This window comes from Anabas testudineus, chromosome 8 (assembly GCF_900324465.2).
Source record: "Anabas testudineus chromosome 8, fAnaTes1.2, whole genome shotgun sequence".
Classification (NCBI taxonomy): Eukaryota; Metazoa; Chordata; class Actinopteri; order Anabantiformes; family Anabantidae; genus Anabas; species Anabas testudineus.
The window spans coordinates 13,646,478-13,672,891 of record NC_046617.1 but is presented as its reverse complement, the minus strand read 5'-3'; the positions used below and the strand labels follow the sequence as shown (position 1 = coordinate 13,672,891).

Here is a 26,414-nt window from a genome sequence, read left to right as displayed (position 1 = left end):
TGATGACGTCAGCACGCCGTCCACTTAACTGCCTGATGAGAAGTCGATTACAAATATCCGTAAAACATATTTAGATTAACTGTTTGTTAAAAACACTACTGATTCTGACTATTCCTGTGTATATTTAACCGGATTACTCATTGGCTGATCCAGCTTATTTTAAATTGATCAATTTTTGTTTTTTAATTTGCCCTTCAAGGTCAAATGGTGGTAAACTTAAAAGCTTTAAAATTATTTAAATACGTTTTCATGCTTATGTTGAATGCAGTAAACAGTAAAGACTAACCTGCAGCTATTTTAATAATCAAATTGATAGCCAATTTGGTAGTTTATTTGGAAAACTACCAAATTGATGATGGTTCCAGCTCTCAGATTTGGTCCTTTATTTGGTCCATGTCTTATAGTCAAGTGTATCTGAGCTTTAGTTGGTTGGAGCACAAGAAAATAAGACATTTACTTTCTATGGCCCAGATAATATTAATTACTAATCAATAATATAATAATTCCATTTGTTGTTGCTGTAACAAAAATCAGTTAAGTCTTAATGTTGGCTACTACTACTTAAGGTATTTCTAAACAGAAAAATTTGAAGCAGATTCTGTGGCACACAGGTTTATTTAACAATATGGTATATAAGTAAGAAATGAGCCATTTGAACCAGTTTGTACAGTGATTTCATTATTTTCTGCATATTTACAGTACTGTCTAGCTGCTAGATTTACATTAGAGAACAGTTCAACAATTCAAGTTTAATGCAAGAGAGAAAATGATGCACAAAACTCTCTCTGAACACAAATCAGCAGTCTAACAATTTAATTTTCCCACCACAGGCAAAAGAGGTTCAGGACTTAATGAGAATTTCTTTAGACTGAAGGAGAGACAAAGCAATTTTTAAACATCTGCAAGACAAATACTGGGTCCACGCCAGTAAAAAGGACATTCTGGCACCTGTGAACATTAACAAGCTTTTGTGCAGGTCCATCTTAAACCTGCATGTTGTGTTTGGATGTGTGCAATAGTTCCTAGAGCTATACAAATACGTTAATCTCCCATAGACTCTGCAAACAGGAAAGAGATTAAGGCTTTCCCAAAGGCAGTCCTTTTGAAAAATGGCATATTAGAATAAATTAGCCAGGAACAGAGAAACTGAGCAAGAGGTGAAACCTCGCAAAAAATTCCCAGACAAATAATTTTACAGTCTTCTCAACACAAATACACTATTAATTTGCAAAGGTACAAAATAAAAAAAAAATTGTAAAATGAAATATTTTTTGTTTTGAGAAGTTTTGTTAAAAAAGTCAATACCAGAGCATAACAAATGAAAAACAAAATAAAACAGCACAAAGACCAGAGCAAATACTTGCATGGCTGGTCTAAACAAAAATATATTCTTTGTGTCTTTGTTGTCCTCTTTTCAACAGCAATTATTAAATCACTCTCTGTTGGAAGAAAAGCAGTCCCATGGTTTAAGGAAAGTTCACTGTCCGTAGGCCTCACATGACTTGACTTGACTGTTTGTATTTCTTTTAGCTTTTTACATCAGCAAGTACAAACACTTCTTGAAAACAGATCAAGGTCTTTCTTCTGTCATGAAATGCTACAATCCTTCAACAAATTTCTCCAGCGTGTCTCCTGTCATGTCACTGACCATACCCATGTCATTACTTAATGCCCCTCGGTTTGGTGTGTTAAGCTGTGGGAGCATGGCACTCTGTTCTGGTGTTCCTATGTGTCCCTGCTCCATGGGGCCTCCGAGGCTTGGGTGAGGAGAGCTGGAGTGGAGGGTACCATGCTGGGGTGAAGGCTGAGGCTGTATCCGCGGGGAGGGACTGGAATGCGGGGGCTGCTGCGAAGGCGGACGGGGCGATTGCACTGGGGCTGGGGAGCGTACTTGGTTTCCCAGGGTGTTCGCCATTGTCTGCCCAGGTAAGTGAGCTCCTCCCTGGGGTTGTCCTTGGAGCATGTGGGGTTGTGGACTCATCGAGTTAGCCTGTGCTGGAGAGCCCATCTGCTGCTTCAGCATCTGCTGCTGCTGAAGAAAGCGCTGCTGAGCGACGCTTTGGGACACTTCCATGCCCATGCCAGGTTGGCCCATTTGGGATGTGGGAGGATGCTGGCCCATGGGTCCCCCACCTCCTTGCATAGCCATTTGCTGCTGCATACGAATCTGGGAGTAGCTCGCTGAGCCCGGCAGCTGCGGGGGGAATTGACTGTGGCCCTGAGGCATACCTCCTTGCTGTTGCTGTTGCTGCTGCTGCTGCTGCTGCTGCATCTGCTGCATCCTGAAGATCTGCTGCCTGCGGTACAACTGAGGATTGCCATTTTGAGCAGCATTCATCATCTGGCCTTGAGGGCCCATAGGCGCCATACCCTGGGGCACTGCCTGTTGAGGAGGCTGCTGTTGAGGTGCCATCCCTGGTCTCGGAACCTGGTTTGCCATGGCTGCCATGGCCTGCATTCCTGCCTGGGACCCCAGCATAGCCTGAGGGTTTTGCTGCTGGGTCTGCTGCTGTTGCTGTGGCTGGTTAGCCTGGTACTTCGCTGTTCTCTGTTTAATGAAGGCAGCCATGAGTTGTGGGTTAGACTTAAGGATGTTGAGAACCTGTTGCTGCTGCTGTGGGGAGCTGGGAGATTTCAGGGTGCGCAATAAGTCTTGTAGGGCATTCGGAGCAATGTTTCCAGGAATCCCCCGGGGCATATTCTGTTGCTGTGGTGTCATGCCCTGCTGTGGTGTCATGCTCTGCTGTGAGGGTCCCTGGGGAGGCATGACCCCAGGCATTTGGAGACCTGGTTGCTGGGGCATCATGGGCCTCTGCATGAGCTGGCCCTGCTGAGTCATGGGGGTTCCCTGAGCCTGCTGAGGGACCATGGGACCTTGTTGAGGAGGGACCTGCTGCTGATGACCTTGGGGACTCCACTGGCCCTGCTGCATAGCCTGCATCACCTGGGGGCCTCGTGGCCCCTGCATCATCTGCATCTGGCTCTGCATGGGTCCCATCATTCGTGGGTGGTTCATGGGCATTCCATTCATGGGATAATTCTGCTGCTGATGTTGTTGCTTTGCCTTGGCTACCATTTCAATCTGCTTGGCCACCTTCAGCGCTGCCAGCAGTGGTTGTTGTTGCTGTTGTTGCTGCTGCTGTGGTGGCTGAGGCTGCTGTTGGTGTGGCATGTTAGACATAGGTGACTGCTGAGGGGATGACTGAGGCCCTGGTTTGCCTGGAGTAACTGGCGGGACTGGTGTTGGGGGCTGGCTGCTGCGGCCATTATTTGGGAAGCTTTGGGCAATATTGGCAGGGTTTGGTGGCTGCTGTTGTTGAGGCTGGTTGGGCAAGGGCTGGGGGGTCTGGGGTGTATTAGGCTGCTGCAGAGAGTTAGGAGTGTCGGGAGCTGCTGAGGTAGGAGGAGATGGCAGGGGCATACCCCTTCCAGCCATAGTGGCCATTCTGCGTCGCATCATTTGAGCTTGCTGAAGCCTGTGCTGCAGCTGCTGTTGTCGGAGTTTGTGCTTGATATTGAGACAGAAGGGAACAGGACACTTGTTCTCCTGACAGTGCTTGGCATGATAACAACACAAAGCGATGAGCTGCTTGCACACAGGGCAGCCACCATTGGTCTTGCGCTTGCAGCCCTTGGTGTGCTGAACCACTCTCTTCATCTTCTGGCATGAAGGCAGAGAGCAGTTGGCATTGCGGCATTGGCAGGCGTGGACCAGGGACTGGATGCAGCGCTGTATGCTGAGACGTCGGCTCTCCTGAGGGCTCTTGGAGGCCTCTCCACCCTGACTGTTGCTATCGTCGTCAAGACCCAGGCCCCATTTCACCATCTGATGCTCATGGCCCTTAATATTGTAGCAGTTAATGCATAGGTCATAGTCCTGGTGAAAGGTAAGGCAGACCACATTCAAGTTAAATCAAGATTTAAAATAAATTCAAAAGTACTATAGGTCCTAAAACAAGTAGTCTATATACAGTGCTACAACTTACCTCACAGACAGTACAATGCCAGCGAGTCTCAACATGGTGCTTGCACTCATTGCAAGTGTACACAAAGCGGTCCTGGCCCTGGTTGTGCAGTTCTACCAACATGCACATTGTGCTCCATTTGCATCTTCTCAAAGAGCTGAACTCCCAGTGCTTGTCTCTAGCCAGAGTCAGAAAGGCATCCCGGCCATCCATGAGATCACATGTCAACAGAGGGTCAGGGTCCATGATGGGTGGCAGAGTGTTAATGACAGGCCCAGCATGAAGGTGAATAACAAAAAATACCTGGAGTAGAAAGAAGAAGAAACCCATTGGTCACCAGTTCTCAACTCTGTTCACCCCATATAGGGAGGAATTCCTTCATGGGAGTTAAGTTCATGATCTGCACAACTTTCTAAAGTTCTATGGCTGTATGTTTGTGTAGTGTAGCTTAAAATCCCTACAAGATTACAGAATTATAACTAGTTGCTACAATAGAGTGTCCTTCCTAATTATGAGGAATGGTCTACAAACAATTTGTTATATTTGGCAGTCGTTCCCCACCTCCTTATGTTTCTCCATCGTGGCATAGAGCTTCTGGGACAGATCATTGGCTACATTCGGCATCCCAGGCTTTTTCTTATTGGCTCTGCTGACGCTGCTCTTGTTTTTGTTGGTTTTCTTGTTATTCTTCTTTTTGGCATTCTTGCTGTCAGCATGGGTTCCCTTAAAATAGACGAATATGAACATCCAGAGATTGCACAACAGGCAAGATGAGATTATGCAATTAAGCTGAGTGGTTATTCAATGCTTCAGTTGCTGCTGAAAGCATTTGTATAATGAGAACTTGAGTATGATAAAATCTGAGGAGACAGAGGCCTAAATAGCATGATGTTGATTCTGGCATAACAAGAGCATTCCTTCAAAGAAAGCCCCTCTCAAAACACTCAAAAACACCTATCCATCTAACTCACCTCTGTTATCTCAGAGGAGGCTGTGTTCTCCTCCTTCTTTCTCTCCTCCTCCTCCTGCTCCAGTTCTTTGATGCTCTCCTCTAGTACATTAGGCCAAAAGTCTCCCTCAAAGTACGGAAGCTCGTAGGCACTGGTCAACCTATCTTCTGTTGCCTGCTTGAAAATATCCTGAAAACAGAGAATTCCATCAGGCAATATAGTAACAAATAATCAACAAGAGAACCCCAAGGTTTAATTCAGTACTTTGGCAAATGTGAAAATAAAAAATAAAAACACCAAAAACAAATAACTGAAAAAATATTTAAAATATTAGACCCAAATAGTTACTATATATTGTACAGTATCATCAGAATTTTTCCAACCACCATTTTTGCAATAATCTACAATAAACACCAGGGGGAGCCTCTACTATGCCACATAGCTGAACTCTGGATGGTAGATAGCTGATAAATATTATGTCTTATCAGAAGAGAGACAAAGAGGAAAGTTACATTCCATAGTGATAATGACTTTAAAAAAAAGAAGTAGATAATGGACAATTTTCAATGCTGAATATCTAGTAATAACTAGTTTAAACTTGCTTGTACAAATCCAGTTTAAATTGATGTTCTTAAGTGTAGAATTTGTTCATTTGAGCAAAATAGCATGAAATCTGACCTCCAGACACCAAAAGTTACTTAGTGAAAATAGTTATATTATAACCGCCAAAATCTTTATTTTTATTTAGTGATATTTTGCTGACCTTGTAATCATGTATGATCCTCTCAGCGAAAGCCTTGTCCAGCATCTTCCTGTACCATTCTTGTAGCCTCTTGGGCTTGGGAATCTTCTGGTCAGGAGGGTGGCAGTGGAAAATGTAGTCATCTCCTTCACTTGGTGGGCATGCCCAGATGTGACCCGTCACATACCTGACAGTTATAAGTCATCAGATACTTAGCAATAGGTAGAAGAATACACAATATACTACTAAATTAAATCATGTAAAACACTGTGTATTAGTACACTTCACTTACCCAAGTTTCTTCACATACTCCAGGTAGCCTATTAAAATCTCATGGTACACTGCAGTCCTTAGCAAACGTGGCTTGAAGAAGTGAATACTATCGAGGTATGATATATAAACCCGCCTGCAAGGCAAATATGACAAAAATGAGAAATATTAATACATAGCAAAGTAAACTCAGAGAACCGGAATATATTATTGTTTCTGTTGTAGTTTTTACCTTGTATTTGGAAAGGGGCACTCTGAGCCATACTCTTGAACATGCATTCCAAAGAAACAAACGTCCACTCCATCTATTTCCTCAAATGCAAAAAGTGCTTTGGTTCTGTAAGGGAAGCTCTCAACCATCTCGCCTGATTCTACAAACCTGAAGAAACATGGAGGCACAAAGTTACAAATCATGCGTTTGTGCAGACAACGTTATTTCATGTATAGTTTGCTAGTAATTAAGAGTGGGAGAGAAGGATAAGCAAGAAAGCCACAAGCAACTTTTTCATTGTACATTGCCTGTCCAAAAAAAAAAAAAAAGTCACACTCTCCAACATTTCGTTGGACCGCCTTTAGCTTTGATGATGGCACACATTCACTGTGGCAATAGGCTTCTGCAATGTCACATTTTTTCCTGTCCAGAGATGCATTCATTTTTGCCAAGATCTTGTATTGATGATGGGAGAGTCAGACTGCTGCACAAAGTCTTCTCAAGCACATTCTAAAGATTTTCAATGAGGCTAAGGTCTCAACTCTGTGGTGGCCAATCCATGTGTGAAAATTATTTGTCATGCTCCCTGAACCACTTTACAATTTGAGCCAGATGAATCCTGGCATGGTCATCTTGGAATATGCCCGTGACATCAGGGAAGAAAAAAATCCATTGACGGAATAAATTCATTCAGTATATTCAGCTAGGTAGACTTCATTCTCTAGACACATAACATTGCCAGATCATAGCACTGCCCCCCCAGGCTTGTACGGTAGGCAATAGACATGATGCATGCATCACAGCCGAAGAGTTGAAGGCATCAACTGTTCATGAGTCTACAGTGTGTAAAACATTAACAAAAGCAAAGTGTCTATGGCAGGACATGACAAAGGAAGCTCTTGCTTACTAAAAAGAACATTGCTGCCCGCCTGAAGTTGGCCAAAGAGCACAATGACACTACACAGCAGTATTGGCAAAATTAAACTGACGAAACTAAGATTGAACTATTTGGAAAGAACCCACAACACTACATCTGGCATAAAAAGGTCACTGCAAGTCATCAAGAAAACATCATCCCAATTGTAAGGTATCTTGGAGGAAATAGCATGATTTGGGCTGGCTTTGCTAAATCAGGGCCTGGCCAGCTTGCAATGAGCTTCTGAGTGTTTTAAAAACTCTTTTGCATAATGTGAGAATCTCTGTATGTCAGCTGAAACTCTTTAGACGTTGGGTGATGCAACAGGACAATGAACGAAACAGAATGGCTTCAGAAAAACAAAATCTCCCATTTGGAATGGCCAAGTCAGAGCCCAGACCTCAACCAAATGGAGATGCTATGGAACAACTTGAAGAGTCAAATAGAGACATCCAAAGAATATGACAGAGCTAAAGCTGCACTATAAGGTTTTTATGGTTGTTCTGAATAAATAAACAAAAAATATATATATTATTTTAGGTACATTATATTTGTTAATACTGTTGACATATTATTGGTGATTATTGTGCTACTTGACTTTGGTTTTGGATGTGTTTTTTGAGGTTTTCTCTGAATTTGTGCAGCAACTCCTTGATTACCTTTCCTATGGGGAGTGTTACCTGTCTCTATCTCTTGCATAGAGTTCTAAGGATGTTTTTCACCTTCTATTGCTGATTTAAGGTCAAAAATCCTTGTTTTCTAGATGAGAACACAATAGATTGACACAATGGAGCTTGCAGTGAGGAAGCTGCCACACAATGCACCATCATGTTATTCCACATTTAAAAAAAATGTTTTTATCAAAATAGGAGAAACACCCTTATCAGCAGGTAACAACCTTACCTAGACTTCATGCCAGGCTTGACCTCCACCGTTTTGTCAGAACTGGCCACGACTCGCACAAACACCTCGCCAGCCTCTGGATGGTTCTGCCTTTTCAAGTACTTATTCACTCTGTCTTCAATGTATGTCCCCAACCTTGTAGATTGCAACCCTTTACAAGCACAAAGACATTTATCATTAATTCAGGTTTTTAACATTGTGACTTGAATATTCAACAAAAGTTAAATAAAATGTTACTGTGGTTTTACCATTTTTCATAACTTACGTTTGGCTGAAAATTTGTTCTCCTTTCTTGTTTTGCCTGACTTCTTCAGGCAGTTGTCACAGACAAAGCTAGAAGAAGAAAAGTCAAAACTATACTTCCATGTCCACATACAGTAATTCCAGCAAATAATAATTTCATGGACTGTATATGCTTAAATGAATGGAAAGTTGTCCAGCAAGGCTTACCCTGACGGCCAGATGACATCATAATGCAGCACGCAGATTTGATGCATCTTTCGCCCACAGTCTTTACATTCAACAAACCTGCAAGGACAAGCGTTTGTCTTTCTTTCCTTACAAAAAGCAGCGAAGAAGCAATCCTGTCATATTATAAGGACGGGTCAAGCAAAGCTAATGTTAATACATTACTCACGGTTCAGAGTCCAACATGTCATTCTTCTTCTTTTCAAACTGATCTTTTGATATCATGCTGCATAAAAAAAGAAGATAAAGAGACAATAACAATGAAGTTCAAGTTTGCTCTTATGATTAAAACTCCCTTCTACAGAATAAGTCCAGAGGGAAAACAGGCTGGCAATTTGATGATGATCACCAGCTAGTATTCGGCCACCCAGGCCTGGTAACTTACGTCTGTGGCTGTGCCGGGTCATCCCCCAGGGTCACACTGTTGCCCTGAATCTCATTGAAGCACTTCTCACAGAAGTGATACCTGTCGGCAATAAGGCCATATTTGGGTGAACTGCAGCCAGCACACACAGTAGCAGCACAGGCAAACCGACGTACAGGTGGCAGAATGAAGAGTGAATGGAGCACACGGCAACAACCGAGGACGGAGCATGGGCAGCGGACAGGCGGAAGGACACACACACAGGCAGAGGTACATGTTAGTCACAATTAAAATGGTCACAATCCAGTCACTCTCATTCAAACTGGAACAGAAATGAGGAAACATGCTAAAATGCTATGTTAATTATGATGTACTGTAGGTACAACACCACTGACTAACTGCATGCTGGAATATTACAAAAACAATATTTCACTAGTCATCTATAACATAAGGAACATGCAATATGAGAAGATGAATGATTTGATCATGCTACGAGGGACAGGATTAGTGATAATGCAAATACAAGTGAGTAGATATTTTATGAAAACTGACAAGATTATCTTTATTGTAGTAAATGGTATTTTGGTTATTATTATTATTAATTGAACATTTTTTATTTGGGTAAAGGATAAAACCTCACTTAGAACTTCCTGGACAACATAAAAAACAAAAAAAATTAATTCTTGTAATCTAGTAAGTGTGTAATAATTGGTGTTGCATTGGAACGATACCGAGGTGCAGTTGCAATTTGTGGGCCACAGGGGGAGCCTTGGTGCTGGTTCTTGGGCACCAAATGTATAAGAACCACACTAAATACATTCTGCTTGGCCACAATATGCAACTCAGTGATATCCTTATCTTTAAATAAAAAAGCTCATGTGGCTAAAGTCCTTAGGGCTCTGTTGAAAGGAGTGCATGAAGTACTGTGTTGTTTTATCCTTAAGGGTGTTGTTCCAAACGCCCTCAATATCAGTTTACCTGCATGCATTTTACCTGTTCTGGTAGCTGTAGTAGGTGCCATCCCTGGAGATTGTACACAACTGTTTGCCATAGCAACACAGTGTCTGGGGTGAGAACTCAAACTGCAGAAAAAACAGTGAAACATTAATAATCCATACCATCGTGACAATCATGTTGAGCTTACGGTTTGATATAAACATTAACTGACATGATTAATGGAAGGGTGGTTTTTAACCGTTTCCTGTGTGCTCCTGTGTTTTTCAAGAATGTTTTTTGTGTTGGGTTTCCATCATGTATCGCCTCACCTTTCTGCCGCAGCAGTAACCCAGGCCCTGCATGACAGGATCAATCTCTGCCTCAAATACTTCTGCCAGTTTGGTGCAGTACTTGTAGACGCGAGATGTTTTTCGGTTGTAAAGCCAGGCGTTGTTGAACATGAGCCACACATCGTCCACATACTGCCAAGGCTCCTGGTACTGACCTGTATCCAGCTTACGCTTGATGGTGGATAAGTCAATGGGATTCTTCACAATGTCAAAGTAATCCTGTGCAGCAGGAGAGGCACATTAGTGGTAAAAAGAAATTGTGCTCAACAGTGTTTGAAATTGGAACACCCCTTTTTGTTTGTCGAACAAAAGAGGTGTGTGTGTGTGTATGTGCAAACTCACAGGAATACCCAGTAGCATGGGGTCTACAGGTTGTCTGAAGGGCAGTGACTCTGGGTCTTGTCTGTAGAGAGACTCAAGTGTTGGCATTAGGGCTTGTCTCAGCTCCTCTGGTTTGAAAACTGGACAGACAATAACAGTGTCATTAGAAAACAGCAACAAAAACTGACAAAGTATCTATCTTTCAGCTCCACAATGTCTATTCTCAAAATCTTGTAATGATCAAAAAACACTCCATATTATACTGTTACACGCCAAACACATCAACTGCAGACATATATTCTGTTTCTTACTTTTTTTGCGGTTCTGAGAGGCGGAGGTGGATGTACTGTTGGCCCCACTTTCTTCTGCTTCTTTGGATTCTGCCTTAATCTCCGGCTTCTTCTCCTCAGTTTCCATTGGCTCCTGCTTTGGCTCTGCTACCTCTGGTACCTCCTTCTTCACCAGCGGTGGTTTGGTGTCATCATCCTGCTAAGAAACCATTAAGTATTAAATATAGTAGTATTTCATAGCTTTTAAAACAGTTTCCTTTAGGACAAGTCAAATGTACTTTTGTAGACATGAAATACAAGCACCACTGGTTGGCTTTGGTGAAATATTTTGCAAAAGTGACCGCGGAACAAACAGCTCTGAGATTCTGGAGTGATCAATAAAAATTAGGTGTGTTCTTGTTTCTTATAAAGTCATGGACATACCTCCATTTTTACATCAGTCTGCTTCTTCCCAGAGTTGGTGTCATCTTCTTCATCTTTAACTTCAGTTTTAACTTCAGTGCTGCTCATGTCAGGCAGGGCCTGCTGAGAGTTCATCTCAGCCACAGAGCCTGGGGTGGGCACTCTGTTGTCTATACTCGCTGCTGCCTGGGACATCTTTAAACACACAAGAAAGAGATATTCTGAGCACAATACCTTTCATTTATAAAGAGTTCTACTGGCTTCATTAGTGGGGATTACTGACAAACATTAAGAACGAACTGTTAGTGATTGTTTGGATTAAAAAAAAAAAAAAAAAGACTATTTCCCTTTACTAGAAGCTGAAAAAGGCAAAAGCTCCACTAAGGCTTTTGTGGCTTACATTAAGAACTAGTATCTCACCGGTGTGCTGGGATGCTGTGCCTGTACCGATGTGGGCTGCTGCATCTGGCTTGGGGGTTCAGGTTGGGGTTGCAGGGGTGTGAGTGGCTGGGGATCAGGTGGCGTTAGTGAGGGGGGACCAGTAAGGCTACTGGGTATGTGGGTTGGGGTGGAAGAAGGCCCACCCGTTGAGGCAGGGGTAGAGGGCTGAGGTGGCATCGGGGCCTGATTGGGAGCATGGTGCGGCTGCAGCTGCTGCTGCTGCTGCTGCTGCTGCTGCTGCTGCTGCTGCTGCTGCTGCTGCTGCTGCTGTTGTTGTTGTTGTTGTTGTTGTTGTTGTTGTTGGTGCTGTTGATGCTGCTGCTGCTGCTGCTGCTGCTGCTGCTGCTGCAGACCGACAGAGGTATTGGGTGGAGGGGTTGTGCCCAATGATGGTTGGGCTGTAGGACCACAGGACAGCTGGGAGCCAAGAGAGCCCAATGCATTCATAGAGAGGTTAGAGTTCTGCGGCTGCTGGAACAAAGAAATATATTAAATACATTTCATTCCAACACGATGTAAATTGTGTTTTAGAACTAACTAATACACTTTACTTGATTTTCTATTTTAGCACATATGGTTGCATTCAGCAAAGCACTAGAATACACAAAAAATTGTCATTTGTCTCAGCACAGCACTGGTCTCCTCACCTGTGTTACAGCAGTCTGTGTTATGGGCTGGCCCAAGCCTGAATTCACATTTATTGTTCCACCTGCAGCTGCAGGGAACTGGCCCTGTGGCAGGAACTGACCCTGGTTGGCTGTCTGAGCTACCATGTTGTTGGCATGACCACCCATGATGCCTTGAGTCTGAGGCATTCTTGATGGAGACATACCCATCTGAAAAACAGAGAGACAAACCAGACAAATCATTATTAATTGTATGTTAAGTGAAAAATTATTTAAATAGGAGAAAGTTTAGGACAGAAATTGAAGGACTTATAGAAAAAACTGAAAAAGAGAGGGAGGGGAGAAAGAGGAGGAAGTTCGAACCACTGGGACGGAGCTCATATTCATCTGCTGTGGATGGTTCATGGGGGAGGGAGCACGTGCTCCCATGGGTGCCTGAGACATCTGCGCATTCTGCATTGCCATTGGGTTAAACTGATTGATTCCTGTGGGAACAGACAGACAGACACACACACACACACACACACACACATCATTAAATACCTGTTTATTATTCCTTTGAGTTGTTGTAATTTAATATTCGATACTCTGTTGGGATCACAAAGAGACTAAACCCGTATTCCTACATATCAGCACTGATAAATGTATTTGGTAACAGGTTAAACCAATCAGGTGTGCAAGAAATAACATTTGAAAGTGAAACCAGTAGAGCTGGAAAATCAATGCAGAAAAAATAAAGATGAGCACATACCTTGAGGAACCTGCATGCGGTTCATCATCTGATTTGGCAGATTAGGCATAGGCACAGGTCCATCTACGTAAAGATATAAGTGCAGTGTTCATCTAAGGTTTGAGGTTATAATATACATTAAATGCATATTAAGTAAAAACTCTTAGCTAGAGCGTAAGGAGTTATGCTACTAACTAGGAGGTCGAACAGCCTGTCCTGGACCCATCGCGTTGGGTTGAGCCATGCCAGGCTGCTGAGGCCCAGCTGTGCCCATAATGCCAGGCTGTTTCTGGAGCCGTGAGCGCCTCTTCTCCTCCAGTTCCTTTTGAATCTTGTAAATTTTTTCTGCCAGAAAATGGTAATACTCATCCTAGGATAAGAAGAAAGACAAGACTTAAAAAAAAGGAATTGTGTTTCTCATTCTTTGGATCTGTTTAAAACTCTCAGTAATGATATGAAAGTAAAAAAAAAAAAGAAGTGTATATTGTATTAGTTACCCTGCTGTTGGCTGACTCATACATGTCACCCTCAACCTTGCGTGCATATGCCACCAGGTTTTCCATTCGCCGGTCCTTCAGTGCTGCAGGGTCTGGGGTGGGGAATATGGCTTGTACTCTGAAGAGAAACACAAAAAACATAAAAAAAAAAAAAACCTAAATCAATAACAACCTGAAGCAGCAAGTTCTTTCCTATATGACTAAACTCTAGTTTTTAAAATACTTTTCTTTTTATTTTACTGTTGGACTTACAGTTTGTGCACCAGGTGGGTGCGCAGGTCCTGAGTGACATGTTCGTGCCAGGCCTTCCTTACCCCTGTAGCAGAGAGAGGGGTGGCAGCGGGCAGGTTTCCCATGCCTCCTGCTACTGACCCATCAGGCATCAGCTGACTATAGGACAGAGAAGCAGGAAAACTTCAAAATCAGTCACCAGAAGATGCACTGAGTGATGTTTTGATGTTACATTTCAGAGGCAAGATGACTCATTTGCCTAAATCTCTCCCAGTGTATAAATTAAATAGTATATAGTATAAAATGTTATCATTTACCAGGAGATAGTGATAATAGATTCATACACAGAGCTTTAAACGTACACATAGAAGATGACTCAACAACAGCATTTTGTGTGTGAGCCTGATTGCTCACCTGTTGAGTGAAGAGGGTAGAGAGGAATCAGAGTGGATTCCAGTCTGGTCTGAAGTAGGGATACTCATGCCTCCTGCCATCTGGCTCATCTGATTAGTGCCTGATAAATGGGATATAAGAAAACAAATTAGCAAGAGATTAATAATGTTGTTATCACTTGTATAATATTCTCTAAGATGCCACTCAGGTGCTTTTAATCTTGTACCTAGCGGGTTCATATTTCGCATCTGCTGGTGCTGGGGGCCTTGGGGGTTTTGTTGACCTGGACCCTGGCCCTGGACTTGAGCAGGTGACTGGTTCCCATATGGCAGCCCTAAGGCAGCATAGGCCCTCTGCATGGAGCTGGGGTCAATATGCGTGGCAGCACTGTTGATGGTTGTGGCGCTAGACTGGCCCGGTCCAACTGTGCTGATGGTGTTCTGCAGGCCAGCCACAGGGGAACTAAGCATGGCTACAGGGCGAAGATGAGAAAATAATTAAGTATCTTAGCAAATTAAATAAAGCATGTAACATATATGTAAATAAATTATTAACAATGGTACGCTGAGATATTGTTTTGTCTTGTTTGAGTTTCAAAATCAAAAGAGGTATTTTTCTACATAATAATATGTTATGATTGTGTGTGTGTCTGTAGATATGAGGATAAAAAAATCTGCTGTTCCCTACTGTGTTGACTGCTAACAAGGAGCACGCTGCCTCTGTGGGGGATTTAAATCTGTCATAGGGCCTTTTAACCAATCAGGGATCACGCTGTCCCAAGATCCTGCCCCCACTGATGGCAGAGGCACACAGCCCCTCCCCTGGGTGTCACATTACAGGCCCAGCCTTTCTAAAGGAATCCTCTCACTGTTTGAGCTATCACAGTTAGTGAGCCAGCACAGAGCTGTGGCAGGGAAACACAACCTGCAGGTGGCACTACTTCATACTATACAATCAGACTCAGTGCGCAGTGACAAGTACATTTCTGGAGACTTAATATAACCAAACAGAAACTTTGAATGTGTTTGTTAAGTTTAAACTGCACTCTTTTGCATGTTTTATATGGATTTATAAATTAATAGATGCAACTGGAGTTACTCACGTTGCTGGCTCCTCTTGTCACTAGCATTCTTCAGAGGCAGGCAGACTGGACAGTCATGCCGCGTACAGTTCTTCCAGTGGGATATGATCTGTCTGGATGATGCACAGTGAGGCACTGCGGAATAATAAAGGGACACAGACACATAGACATAGAATGAGGCACAGTGACAAGTAATTCATCGGTATCCGACACTGTAAGTTAAACATTTAAGAAGGATGAATGAAAGCGTTGAATTCATGAACCTCAATGAATACAATACAATATGAAGCGAGACTTTGGCTATAAAATGACCCGGAAAAGTGATTAAACCAAGCACAGTGTCAAAGTAAGTTCAGTAAAAAAAAAAAAAAAAACTACGTGTCCTCCTACCCACAGCTGTCCCAGAGAAGGAAGCAGTTATCGAGCATACTAAATAACAAAATGGAGTATGACCAGTGACAGCCATTTAAATAAATATTACATTTATTGCAATTTTAAAACTGTAAATAATAATTGTGCTTTTTTGTAAACCACTGCTGTTATATCATAATGGGTGTGCTGCTTCTTATTGTGCTGCTAATTTTAGTGAACTCAAAGGTACACAACATGTTTTACTGTGTTGTCCCTGTGCTATGTAAAGCACCTAACACTGTGCCAACATCACAGGCTCCGATTACAGTTTCTTACACATGCAGGTTACAGTTATACCATGTAGACAGAAATTGTAACTAATCTCACTACTTAATGATGAAAGATGAAACATGAGGAAACATGAACAAAAAAAGTTGGATTCACATATACATTTTTATTCCGTCAATCTGAAATCGCATCACTATCACTCACCCTGGCAGGACTTGCCAGCCTGGCAGTGGGTCATGTGGTTAAGGACGTTCTTCATGGTGCGGCAGTGTGGCAGAGTGCAGGCCCTCACCTCCCCGTTTGCCTGCTCCCGCCGCTGGCACTTATGTGCGTGGAGCAGCAGGACCAGCTGCTGCTGAATAAGTTTGCGCTTCTCTGGGTCGGCCGTTGGGCCTGCTGACACACCACCAGCCCCAGCTACCATGCCAACTGATGCTACCTGCTGCTGCATCTGGGACTGTAACAGAGTGCAAATATGCTGGTTAGATCATAAACATAATAAACCAAAAAATGTTACGAATTTAGAGAATAGGAGGAGGTATATCATAAACTAGTCAAACATAAGAAACTTAACATTTAAAAAAAATGACAATGACTTCACACCTTTTTACAAGAAATCCGGGACTGACTTGTCCTGCCCTCTAGTGAGTCAATTTCCTGTTCTTCAAACCAATTTGTAAAGCACAGGGATCAGTTTGCTTTTTGTCTTATAAGAATATCCCTCTATGTTCAACAGTGTAAATGTTGAACATTATCAGTACACAGGCTTTAACACAATATAAAATTTTGGTTTCGCATTTTAAAGCATGGAAGCAATGTTCATATACGGCTTCAGCAATTTCTCAACAGACAAGTTTTATAAAGACAATATGAGTGGGCCATGTGAAGCTCAGATCTGTGTTAGGGGTTAAAATCTCTGAGCATGAAAACTTTTATTAAAAACAAAACACTCAAACATCAGTACTTGATTAGTATTGTTTGTTTTATCACATGGTCTACCAGCTGATTAGAGACATTGGCTACATTCATATGCACATATGATGTTGCACAATCTATACAAATGAAACAACTATACTGAAATAACACATACTGTACAGATATGGTAATCTGATGATCTCTTGACTCAATTATTAGTTGTAATCAAACAGTGTGTATGTATAAATGGGAACTTATATTTCTATAGCACTTTCACAGGACTGTTTGTCCATGAGCTAATTTATAGTATTACTGTGGCAGCACTACAAGATGTTTAAATACTGTTTATATTAGGTGTATTTTGACAGTCAAAGACCAACCCAATGAATAATTTAATGTAAGATTCCTTTAGTGCTGAGTGTTTTCTTCTGGAAATCTGTATTTTCTCTTAAGGTAGTTTGTTTCCATACACAATTTTAGCATACTGTTAACAGCCATGTATTTCAGACTCTTATCTGTTATGTATGTGACGTAACAAGTGAGCTCTTACATTTTGAATTCACACCTTTACATGTTGCCTTACAACACAGGGGAAGTACATTGTGTATTCAGATTCTGAGCACACAACTACGCAGCTTTTGCTATGTAGCCAGTATAGAAAATAATATATAGAATTAATTCATTACAAGGAATTGAAAACACAGACAAGCATGATTGTTTGCCTTCAGGATACATACCATGTTCTACAGTGAGTGCCAAATGTAGCATTTCAAAAAAACGTGAAAGGGTACATTTTAAATCAAATAGTTTCTAAATACTTATTTTTGAAATTCTCTGCAACCTGCATGGTATAATATTTATAGTGGTGGCAAAATGTAAAGCTGTTTGTGCAGTTTCCTACTGCATTCCACTTTAAATCAAGCGGTTGAAAGTGTTTCAGTTGTCAGACTTCATATCCACATTCAGCCACTTTCATTAGGTTCTAAATCCTTTTTTCCACTAAATGTCATAAGCTACAAAATATGAAATATATTTTTTTGTTAATTCAAATTTTCTTATCCAGCCCTAATTAAACCTTACTGAAATCAGAAAGACACAAATTCAAATGTAAACTACTATTGCGTTTACCAAATGAGACCTGATAGGAGCCTGTTTGAACTGCTTTCTCTATTTTCAACATACAAAAGAAATAAGTTCTAATTAGGTCCAAAGGTTGTAGTTTACATGTCGATGGCTGCAGACTGTGACCTCATGTCTGCAGAGTAGATGGCAACAGATGCAGCATAAACCAAGTTTAAACAATATATCTGATTCAAAGAATATATATACTTACAGAATCAATGCCAACATTTAAGTTTTAGTTTTATGTCACATCTTTCCTGCCAGGTCTTTCATACTGATCTCATTGACACAGATTAGCGTAGGCAAAACAAAAAAGGGATTGGAACAAATAATATTTATTTAAGATCTATATAACACTTACCATGTTTGGCACACTACCAGCTCCCTTCAGTTCAGCAGGGAATTGGGGCAGGTTGTTTGAAAGGACTTCTCTTGTCTTGTTCTGGACTTGTTGGGCATTGACCCCTGCTGCTCCCATCTGCTGCACTCCAGCCTGACCATACTGCTGGCCAAATGGAGCTCCTGACATCCCCATCTATAGTGAGTAGGTAACACAGAGGGTGGTCAGAAGGTTTGCATATCATGGAGCATATCGTCACTGCAGATCCATCTTTTACCTCTGCACAGAGGTCTGTGTTTGAAAACTTACAGAACATTGCCAATGCACCCACACACAACAAGATAAAGTAAATATGGTGCAAAACTTGCATAGCATTACTTACTCCCTAAATGTTTTCTTCAATTTTACCTTTTTCATGTTGAACTAGTCAGACCCCCCTGACTTATGCTGTTCTTCTTACTCTCCCTTACGTTCTTGACATCTTTCTAATATAGTTAAATAAAATGCCAAAAATATGTCTTCAAGGATTATACAGCCACAATGCTCACCAACACCCTGTAAAACTGACTGGATAATAAATGTAAAATTAATCACCAAGTTGTTTTAATATATTTTCCTTGGAAACAAAAGAAAAAGTGTGCTCAGTATGCATTTTTCTGGTGTCTTTGCCAGTCTTTCTCAATGGTAGGCAAAGCTTCCTTTACTTTTGGGCAGTTCCGCACTGCCAGCAGTGCTCAGACAGACTGAGCAAGCCCAGCCCAGCAGGGATAGAGATACGGGAGGAGACACACGGAGAGAAAGACAAGCTTGCTCAACAGCTGAGCAGAGCACTGCGCTGCTGCTGCCAGCCCCTCCCCCTTTGCCACACAGATGCTTGCCTGATGCCTCCCTCCCATTCACATGGCGTCATTCTCCACTCATACATGGATTTCCCACTTGATGATTTTCACTTATTATAGAGGAGTGTCACTAGAGGAGAGTACTGTCACACAGGAAGCCTCTAGTGTTTCTCCTCCTCTTGGCACGCTCTTTCCTACACTTCTACCCCCTCCCCCCCTTTACTCTGCCTCCCCCACTTCAATAACGACACACAAACTAGCCCTCTAAATGTGATTTACAGCTCTATTATCAAAGGCCAGAGGCCCAGAGAGAGGTAGTATACACCAGAGCAAGAGACAGAAAAAAAGGAAACAGCTGGAGGGAAAACAGTGAACAACAAACTACAACACAGACTGCTGATTCTGTTCTTGCAGGGCAAATTACTGTATGAGAAAAGATGACGACTGATATGACAATATTTTTCATTATCAGCCGAAACAGGGGAGAAGAATCTTCCTAGTTTTTTTCTAGTATAAACAGAAAAATAAAAAATACACCGTTGCACTATCCTTGTGGCGTGGATATTCTCTATTATTTGTAGTTCAGAAGTTTGACCATTCTAAAGTAGTAAATCATGTTTTTTTACTATAAAAATGTACAATGAAATCTTTCATTTAAAATTGCCCACTTTTAAAGAACTTTTTCAGTTATCGCAACCCTGAAGCCATGATTCTTCCTGAGGCTACAGTCTAAAATCTACACGATTATACCTAACATTTGAATTGGGTGATGGTTAGAGACAAACATGAAACAGGAATAAATTAACACATTACTAATACTAAAAAGGTGTAGCCTGCAAGCCAACCACAAATCAAGTCACTTGCATAATCATCTATTTGTATATTGGTGTATTATGAACTATTGAGTTTAAAATCATGGGCTAAAATTGTAATGCATCCATTTAAAAATCAACTCAACAACCTTAAGTGAATCTGAATAGTGTCTAAAGAGACAGTATATACTCCACATATGTGTATTTTATTGACCAATTTCCCATGCACATATCAGAAATAATGTTGCTTACATTTCTTCTGCTTTTAACAGAAAAGTCAAAGTAAACACATCACTTACAACCAGTTTCTCCCACCCTGTATTCTCCTCAGACACCATCATGGTATTTTTAATATCATGTTATGGCATTTGTTTGACTATTGCATTATAATGTAAGAATATATAGTCAGGTATTAAGGTGAGATATACATGTATGTATGTGAAAGGACGAACTCGTTAAATGTGGCAACATCTGTTCAAATCATCTTAGTGAGAATTTGTACACTGGTTTAACCTTGGTTTCCTGTCAAACCACAACGACCCAAGATTCGTAGACAGGGGGGAAACACTGTCTCACATTGAGCACTTCAAAGTCTGTATGAGCAGGAGATCAAAGAAATTACTGTTCATTCACAAACAAATATAAAAGAGCTGTAGTTGCATCATGGCACAATTCTTAGTATAAAATGATTACTATTCATTCCAAGAATATTGAGGCATAACAAATCAGTAATAAATGCCTCAGCATGTATCAGCCTTGAAACTCTCAATTTAGACCCACAAAGATTGGTGCACTAGTCTACAGATTCAAGACTCGACTGATTTGTCTGCTTCCTCCAAAAGACCAAGGAAGAACAGATCAATAACTTGCAAGTGAAAAAGAGCTCATAACAAGCCAGCAGCATAGCTTCAGGCTAGAAATTATATACTGTATTTATCTTGATGAAAAATGAAATGTAAATGAGAAAACCTGAAATACAGTGCCCATACACTGCTTGACAACCTCAGCCTACAGTAGATTTAAACTAGACTACAGAACTACAGCTATTTCTAACAACCTCTATGACCATCCCTTAGAAAAGCAATTCCTAAAAATAAATAAATAAATATATATGAAAAATTCAAAGTTTTTAACAGTAGTTAGTAATTTATGACTCAAATGATCTTCCATGCTATGCAGGACTAATTAAGCTGAATTTAGAACCTCACCTTATTTAGATTTCCAGCTTGCTGGGCATTCATTGAGTTGTGTGCACCCAACTGTGGCCCTCCTTGGGTGAGTGTCTCTGCCAGCACACTGCCTCCAACACCAGGTCCAGCGCCCACTTGTGTGCCCTGCATGCCTTGGCTTTGGTACTGCATGCCAGGCCCAGGTCGCCCCCGACCTGCTGGTCCCAGAGCTCCATTCATCACCTGTCCTGTCTGGCCCATGACCCCCTGACCCTGCCCACTGTTCAACATGACCTGGTTGAAGGCCATGGCTGCACTTCCATTGCCTTGTCCAGCAGCAACACCTGCTTTCTGGGCCTGAGGAGACTGGTGACTGGGTGAGCCCTGCCCCAGTGGACTTTTACCAAGCACAGCACTTAGCTGGCTTCCCACCATACCTCCCTGCTGTGGGCTGGCAGAGTTGAGACAACTTCCTAAGTTAGTGGAACTTCCTGGTCGCAGGAGCTCAGACAGCTGTTTGTGTTTGGCAGCTGCATCAGGAACGATGGAGTTAAGACCAGGACCCCCTCCACCTGGACCACCATTAGAGGACATTCCCATTCCCAAGTCTCCATTGGGAATAAGCTCATCTGGAAGGTCATTTTCCAGGTCAAATAGAGACACTAGATCTGGAAAAAAACATAGAGAAAGTAAAATCAGAATTGGGAATCACTACCAAAACATCCACTTTAACAAACACCAGACCAAGCTACAAGCCACCAAGCACAGAGACAGAATTACGTTATCGTCATTATCAGGGAATTTAAAGGTGCAAGTAAAACCCTGATTTTGCCACTTGCAATTTTAAGGATTCACTGCCAAATTCCATCGAGTAGCACGGCACATGTACGTTTTAACTTTTCACATTATAATGAATCAAGGCATAACTGTTGTTTCATCGAGCTTACTCATTACCATATTTTCATTATTAGGCAATTGGTTGCTGCTACATGTTGCTTTGCTGACGTCAAACTTAAATAATGCCAAAAAAAAAAAAAATCACATATTCAACCAAAAATTCAGTGGCTTGTCTGTTTTACTGTACAGCAGGAAAATAATATCAACCAATTTGTCAATAACAGGTGTCAAATATCTACAGTCGTAAGAAAAGGTTATGGTATTGCTTGCATTAGTTTTCTGCATAAATTGGTCTTAAAATGCAATTTGATTGTCAAACAATATTTCTAAGCTGATAAAACACAATCACAATCTTTTATGTGTTCATTGAACACATAAAGCAACAGTGTTTTATTAACAGGTTGAACCACCTTTAGCAGCAATAACCTCAAGCAAGCATCTCTTGTAGCTGTGAATCAGACCTGAACAAGGTCCAGGAGGAATTCTCAACCATTCTACCTCTTAGTACCACTTAACCTCAGTCATATTCTTAGTTATTTGGCAGACGCTTTTATCCAAAGCGACTTACAAAGCAAGCAAATATCTAAGACAGGCAGACAAACTTTAAAGTTAAGTGCTCTAGAAAGAGTCGTTTCAGTTTTCATGCGCTATAAGTTTTTGTCTTTTGTTTCTTGAACAGTTCAAGTTTTTGAAAATTGAGAGTGAGACAGCTGAGCGTGCAGAGGTAGGTGGGTCATTCCACCATTGTGGAAGCACAGAGCTGAAAAGTTTTGCCCAGGATTTTTTTTTTTAAGTTGAGGTGGGAGGATCACAATACATTATTTCCTTGCAGAACGCAGCAAGCAAGAGGGATTGCAGACCAGGATGAGGGAGTTCAGGTAAGCTGATGTGTTTTATTGAAGTCCTGGCTGGGAAGACAAGAACTTCTGTCTTGGCGAGGTTGTGCTGAAGATGCATCTCTCTCATCCAGGCAGCAATATCAGCGAGGAATGCAGAGATTCATCAGATGCAAATAACAGGAACAGCTGTGTGTCGTCAGCATAGCAATGGTAGAAGGTTATTCCACGGCATCTCTATTTGGTTGAGGTCTGGGTTCTGTATTTTGTGTCTCTGATGCCATTCTGTAGTATATTTAGCATCATTAAGTGCATTTATATGCACCCAAGTAACCACGTTCCTCTTAGGTTACTTTTGTGTCTCAGGTAATTAGGGAACAAGTTTACATACATACACACTCACGAGAGACTGACAGCACTGCGAGAGATACACAGTAATAGTAACAATGCTCCTTTTTGCAGCAAACTGTCTTAATTGAAAAAAAAAAATGCACGGTTAAAAGTGACTTCTAGCTACTATAGGGACATCTGCATTGGTTTTAGTTTTAGTTGGATTTCAGGCGGACTTGATTGAAAAGCAAGGTCGCATCGCTCCATGTAATGATCTCTCCTTTCATCCAAACACTTCTCTAAGCTGATAATAGTGGTGATGAGTGTCAGCAGCCTTTGTTCTGCACACGCGCCCTTGTAAAAAGCCAATAAGAAGTCTGGTTACACGTTTACATGGCAGAGTAATCAGAGGAGAAGTCCGGTTTCCCGCTTAGATGACACTTACAAAATCAGCTTTCTCATGAAAGCTGACTGTGACCTGGTTAATTGAGTGCATGTTAACGCACTGACTGTTCTGCTGCATCACCTAGGTTCTTTTGAGCTTCAGCTTGCGTTATTCTGTAGCATACCTTGGTAAACATGGGAATTAATTTTCCCCTCCACAGAAGCAAGCAGTTCAGTTGCAGAGGCAACAAAAGTAGAGACACCGCTACACAATTCTCTTTTTACGCCATTCATAGTGCTAAGTGTACTTCCAAAATAATCCTACCTTAACTTTATCTTTCCACAAGACATTTTGCCAGTAATGTTATGGAGTGTCAAGGCATGGCTCACATCCGCTGATGCTGTTTGTTAATGTTAAAAGACTAAAGCAGTGTTTTTATAGGTCAATGTAGTCCTAAAGCACACCTCTGTTCTAATTGTTTTGAATGGACTCCAGGTTCTCTAACACTTGACTCCAGAAACCAGGTTTAGCCATTACCTTTCCACATTACTCCCTATGTTTAATTGGTGCGTTCAATAAAGACATTAAAAGATCATGTCTGGGTACTTCTGGATATTTGTGACTTTGGAGAAGATGAGATCACATTTTATCACAATTTATAAAGCAAACCAGGAAATTGCAAACACAGCCATTACTTTTTCTTGTGATGGTATGTTAGTCTAAAAAATTCTGTAGTGTTTTCTACAGCACAAAATAATCAGAAAGCTTATTTCTACTAATTTCTTAGACTAGCAATATTAAATCTGGTAGGGACAAGTGAAAAGTAGCAGTTCCCTCAACAAGAATCTTATTGTGACCCACTTTTCCAACCAAGTGACCAACACTTAGTTGGGAGGAGAAGGTGAAACCCCACAAGATAATGGGTAATCCAGTCCATAGCTATATTTGATTTGCTATAATTAAGCAAATAATCATAACAACATACATTCATATGGATATCAGGTATCATTCCCTGACCTTATCTAGCTTTGGCTGTTGGTTTACCTGCACTGGCAGTGACATCTGAACTCCACTGAGTTCAATTCTTCAGTCTGAAGTACACACTGTGCTCATGGAGGCACATGTGGCATGCATCAATATGACACAAAATATAAACAATTGTAGCTGAGTATGAGTGATGTTTAAAAGTAAAAACACATGCAAAGGATGTGACATTTGTCACATATATAAGCACCACATATGACGCATCTGTTTGTAATTTCCTTTTAGGCATATTTGTTTACTGTATTCTATGCAAATTAGATTAAATGGCCAAAACTGGAATATAACTTCCAATAAACCTATTTAATATATGTAATGTGCAGGTGCAGATAACTATATTAAATCAGCTCAGTCTCTGGTGCAACTCCATCTTTTTTCTCTTCAGCTTAGAACATCCTTCTGGCTGTTTTATAAAAGCAAAACACATAGAACATTAATGATTGTCAGTCAAAATCACGTCTCTATGCAAACGTCTTACACGTGACAGTGCAAGTATGCCTGTATAAGTCAGTCAAGAAAACTTTTACCACTACAACAGCCACACCTCTACACGTGCCTGTAGCACTGTGTCTGGAGCCAATGTTTTACTGAGGTTGGAGAGCAATCTAACCAGTTTATCAAAGAAATATAGGAGCAATTATTTTAGCCTAAATATTACAGCCACAGGCTTTAAATGAAATACCTGACTTGTTAGTGGTTCAGGTTAAAGCAACAACTGCAACAGCAAGAGACATGGATGATGCATAGCTGAAAGCAAGCACCTGTGCCTAGCTCAAGGTCTATTCAGCAACAAGATTAGGATCATACAAAGTTGGAAATGACACAGTGGAGTCAAAAATCTATCTCAAGGAGGAGTGCTTCAGCATAGTGATTCATTTCATAGGGCTGAGAGTATGATTTAAATTACTCATTATACTACAAGGATATGAGAATACAGAGTAACAAGCAATCATATGCCTGAGTAGTGACAGAGGATGCAGCAACCAAAGAGTTTCAACACTTGAGTCACACTATTCTCACCTGAAGTGCACATTGCTGCGGCCAGTCATAATTCAGCCAAAGCTTTTCAGCAGCCACAAAAAAAATCCTCAATTAGACTCTTTAGGCTGAGAGATAACATGCTGTGCAGCAGGGTCTTGATGCTCTACCAGACTTTGAGAGAGGTGGGATAGAGATGGGAAGAATAAGCTGCAGCCTCTTTTTCATCAAAGAAAGAGGGAGCAAAGTGGCCAAGCAATCAGCAGTGATATAGGAACTTGCAGCTTCTAATGAGCAATGCAAGCACAACAAAACACCAGAAGACCATCTGTACACCAAAATCTTAAAAAAAAAAAAAGAAAAAAAGAAATAACTAATAAATAATAATAATAATTCTGATTAATTTATTTTATATCTTAGTTGTGAGATTGAGAGCTTTGTAAAAACAGCTATTCACTGACAGTTTATTAAAGTAAAAATTTTAAAATTGGTGCTTAAGCAGGGCTGTGATGATTTCAAGATGTTAAAAATTAGTGGCACAATACCCTTGTAAAGCTGGGCCAGGAGTCCATTTGCTGCGCAGTGTTAATGAAAACCACTGCCATTCAGAGCAAATGACAGAAAAATAAATCTTAGAAGGAAATAAAGTGTTTTTTCAGACTTGCTGATAGGCAAGGAAATGTGACTGAATGAAACACAGCAGTCTTAGGACATGACCATTTTGTGCATGTGTGAGATACAAAGGTTAAGAGCAGAGAGCTGCAGTGCAAGACTGTATGGGTGAAATCATTGGCATCCAATGCCGCATTTTGTCATTATCTCAATGAGTTCGCATATATAGCCAGCATAGAGTATCATCTGTTCCACCATGCTGGTGAAATGCAGCATTTTAATGCTTGACTGCATTTGTATGTTTTGCAATGCTAACATAGCAGCATAATGTTCACCCAGGGATCGGTGGTGATACACAGCACCAGACGTGGGAAAAAGGAAAGTGAAGTGAGCAATCGAGCTGGAGAGTGGC

The 26,414-nt window shown here is 41.2% G+C and overlaps 1 protein-coding gene across 5 annotated transcripts in view; it reads right to left on the bottom strand.

The window, feature by feature from the left end:
* Positions 1 to 596: 596 nt before the first annotated feature.
* The window catches only part of crebbpb (CREB binding protein b), a 33,011-nt gene continuing 7,193 nt past the window's right edge, over positions 597 to 26,414 (bottom strand). Inside the window, exons 2-31 of one of the 5 annotated variants that reach the window (XM_026369337.2) lie at positions 20,963 to 21,591; positions 18,125 to 18,298; positions 15,931 to 16,183; positions 15,109 to 15,222; positions 14,233 to 14,478; positions 14,028 to 14,127; positions 13,635 to 13,772; positions 13,383 to 13,500; positions 13,081 to 13,255; positions 12,907 to 12,969; positions 12,519 to 12,640; positions 12,177 to 12,365; positions 11,509 to 12,000; positions 11,110 to 11,283; positions 10,708 to 10,885; positions 10,418 to 10,536; positions 10,055 to 10,294; positions 9,783 to 9,871; positions 8,811 to 8,921; positions 8,595 to 8,651; positions 8,408 to 8,485; positions 8,223 to 8,290; positions 7,958 to 8,108; positions 6,160 to 6,306; positions 5,950 to 6,063; positions 5,679 to 5,844; positions 4,937 to 5,104; positions 4,527 to 4,688; positions 3,987 to 4,268; positions 597 to 3,877 (exon numbers count right to left, since the gene is read on the bottom strand). In XM_026369337.2, coding sequence (XP_026225122.1) covers positions 1,598 to 3,877; positions 3,987 to 4,268; positions 4,527 to 4,688; positions 4,937 to 5,104; positions 5,679 to 5,844; positions 5,950 to 6,063; positions 6,160 to 6,306; positions 7,958 to 8,108; positions 8,223 to 8,290; positions 8,408 to 8,485; positions 8,595 to 8,651; positions 8,811 to 8,921; positions 9,783 to 9,871; positions 10,055 to 10,294; positions 10,418 to 10,536; positions 10,708 to 10,885; positions 11,110 to 11,283; positions 11,509 to 12,000; positions 12,177 to 12,365; positions 12,519 to 12,640; positions 12,907 to 12,969; positions 13,081 to 13,255; positions 13,383 to 13,500; positions 13,635 to 13,772; positions 14,028 to 14,127; positions 14,233 to 14,478; positions 15,109 to 15,222; positions 15,931 to 16,183; positions 18,125 to 18,298; positions 20,963 to 21,591 — 7,397 coding nt within the window. In that variant the 3' untranslated portion in view covers positions 597 to 1,597. The remainder of the gene's footprint in view (positions 3,878 to 3,986; positions 4,269 to 4,526; positions 4,689 to 4,936; positions 5,105 to 5,678; positions 5,845 to 5,949; positions 6,064 to 6,159; positions 6,307 to 7,957; positions 8,109 to 8,222; positions 8,291 to 8,407; positions 8,486 to 8,594; positions 8,652 to 8,810; positions 8,922 to 9,782; positions 9,872 to 10,054; positions 10,295 to 10,417; positions 10,537 to 10,707; positions 10,886 to 11,109; positions 11,284 to 11,508; positions 12,001 to 12,176; positions 12,366 to 12,518; positions 12,641 to 12,906; positions 12,970 to 13,080; positions 13,256 to 13,382; positions 13,501 to 13,634; positions 13,773 to 14,027; positions 14,128 to 14,232; positions 14,479 to 15,108; positions 15,223 to 15,930; positions 16,184 to 18,124; positions 18,299 to 20,962; positions 21,592 to 26,414) is intronic. The other 4 variants (XM_026369516.2, XM_026369448.2, XM_026369604.2 and 1 more) reach the window with 4 other exon arrangements.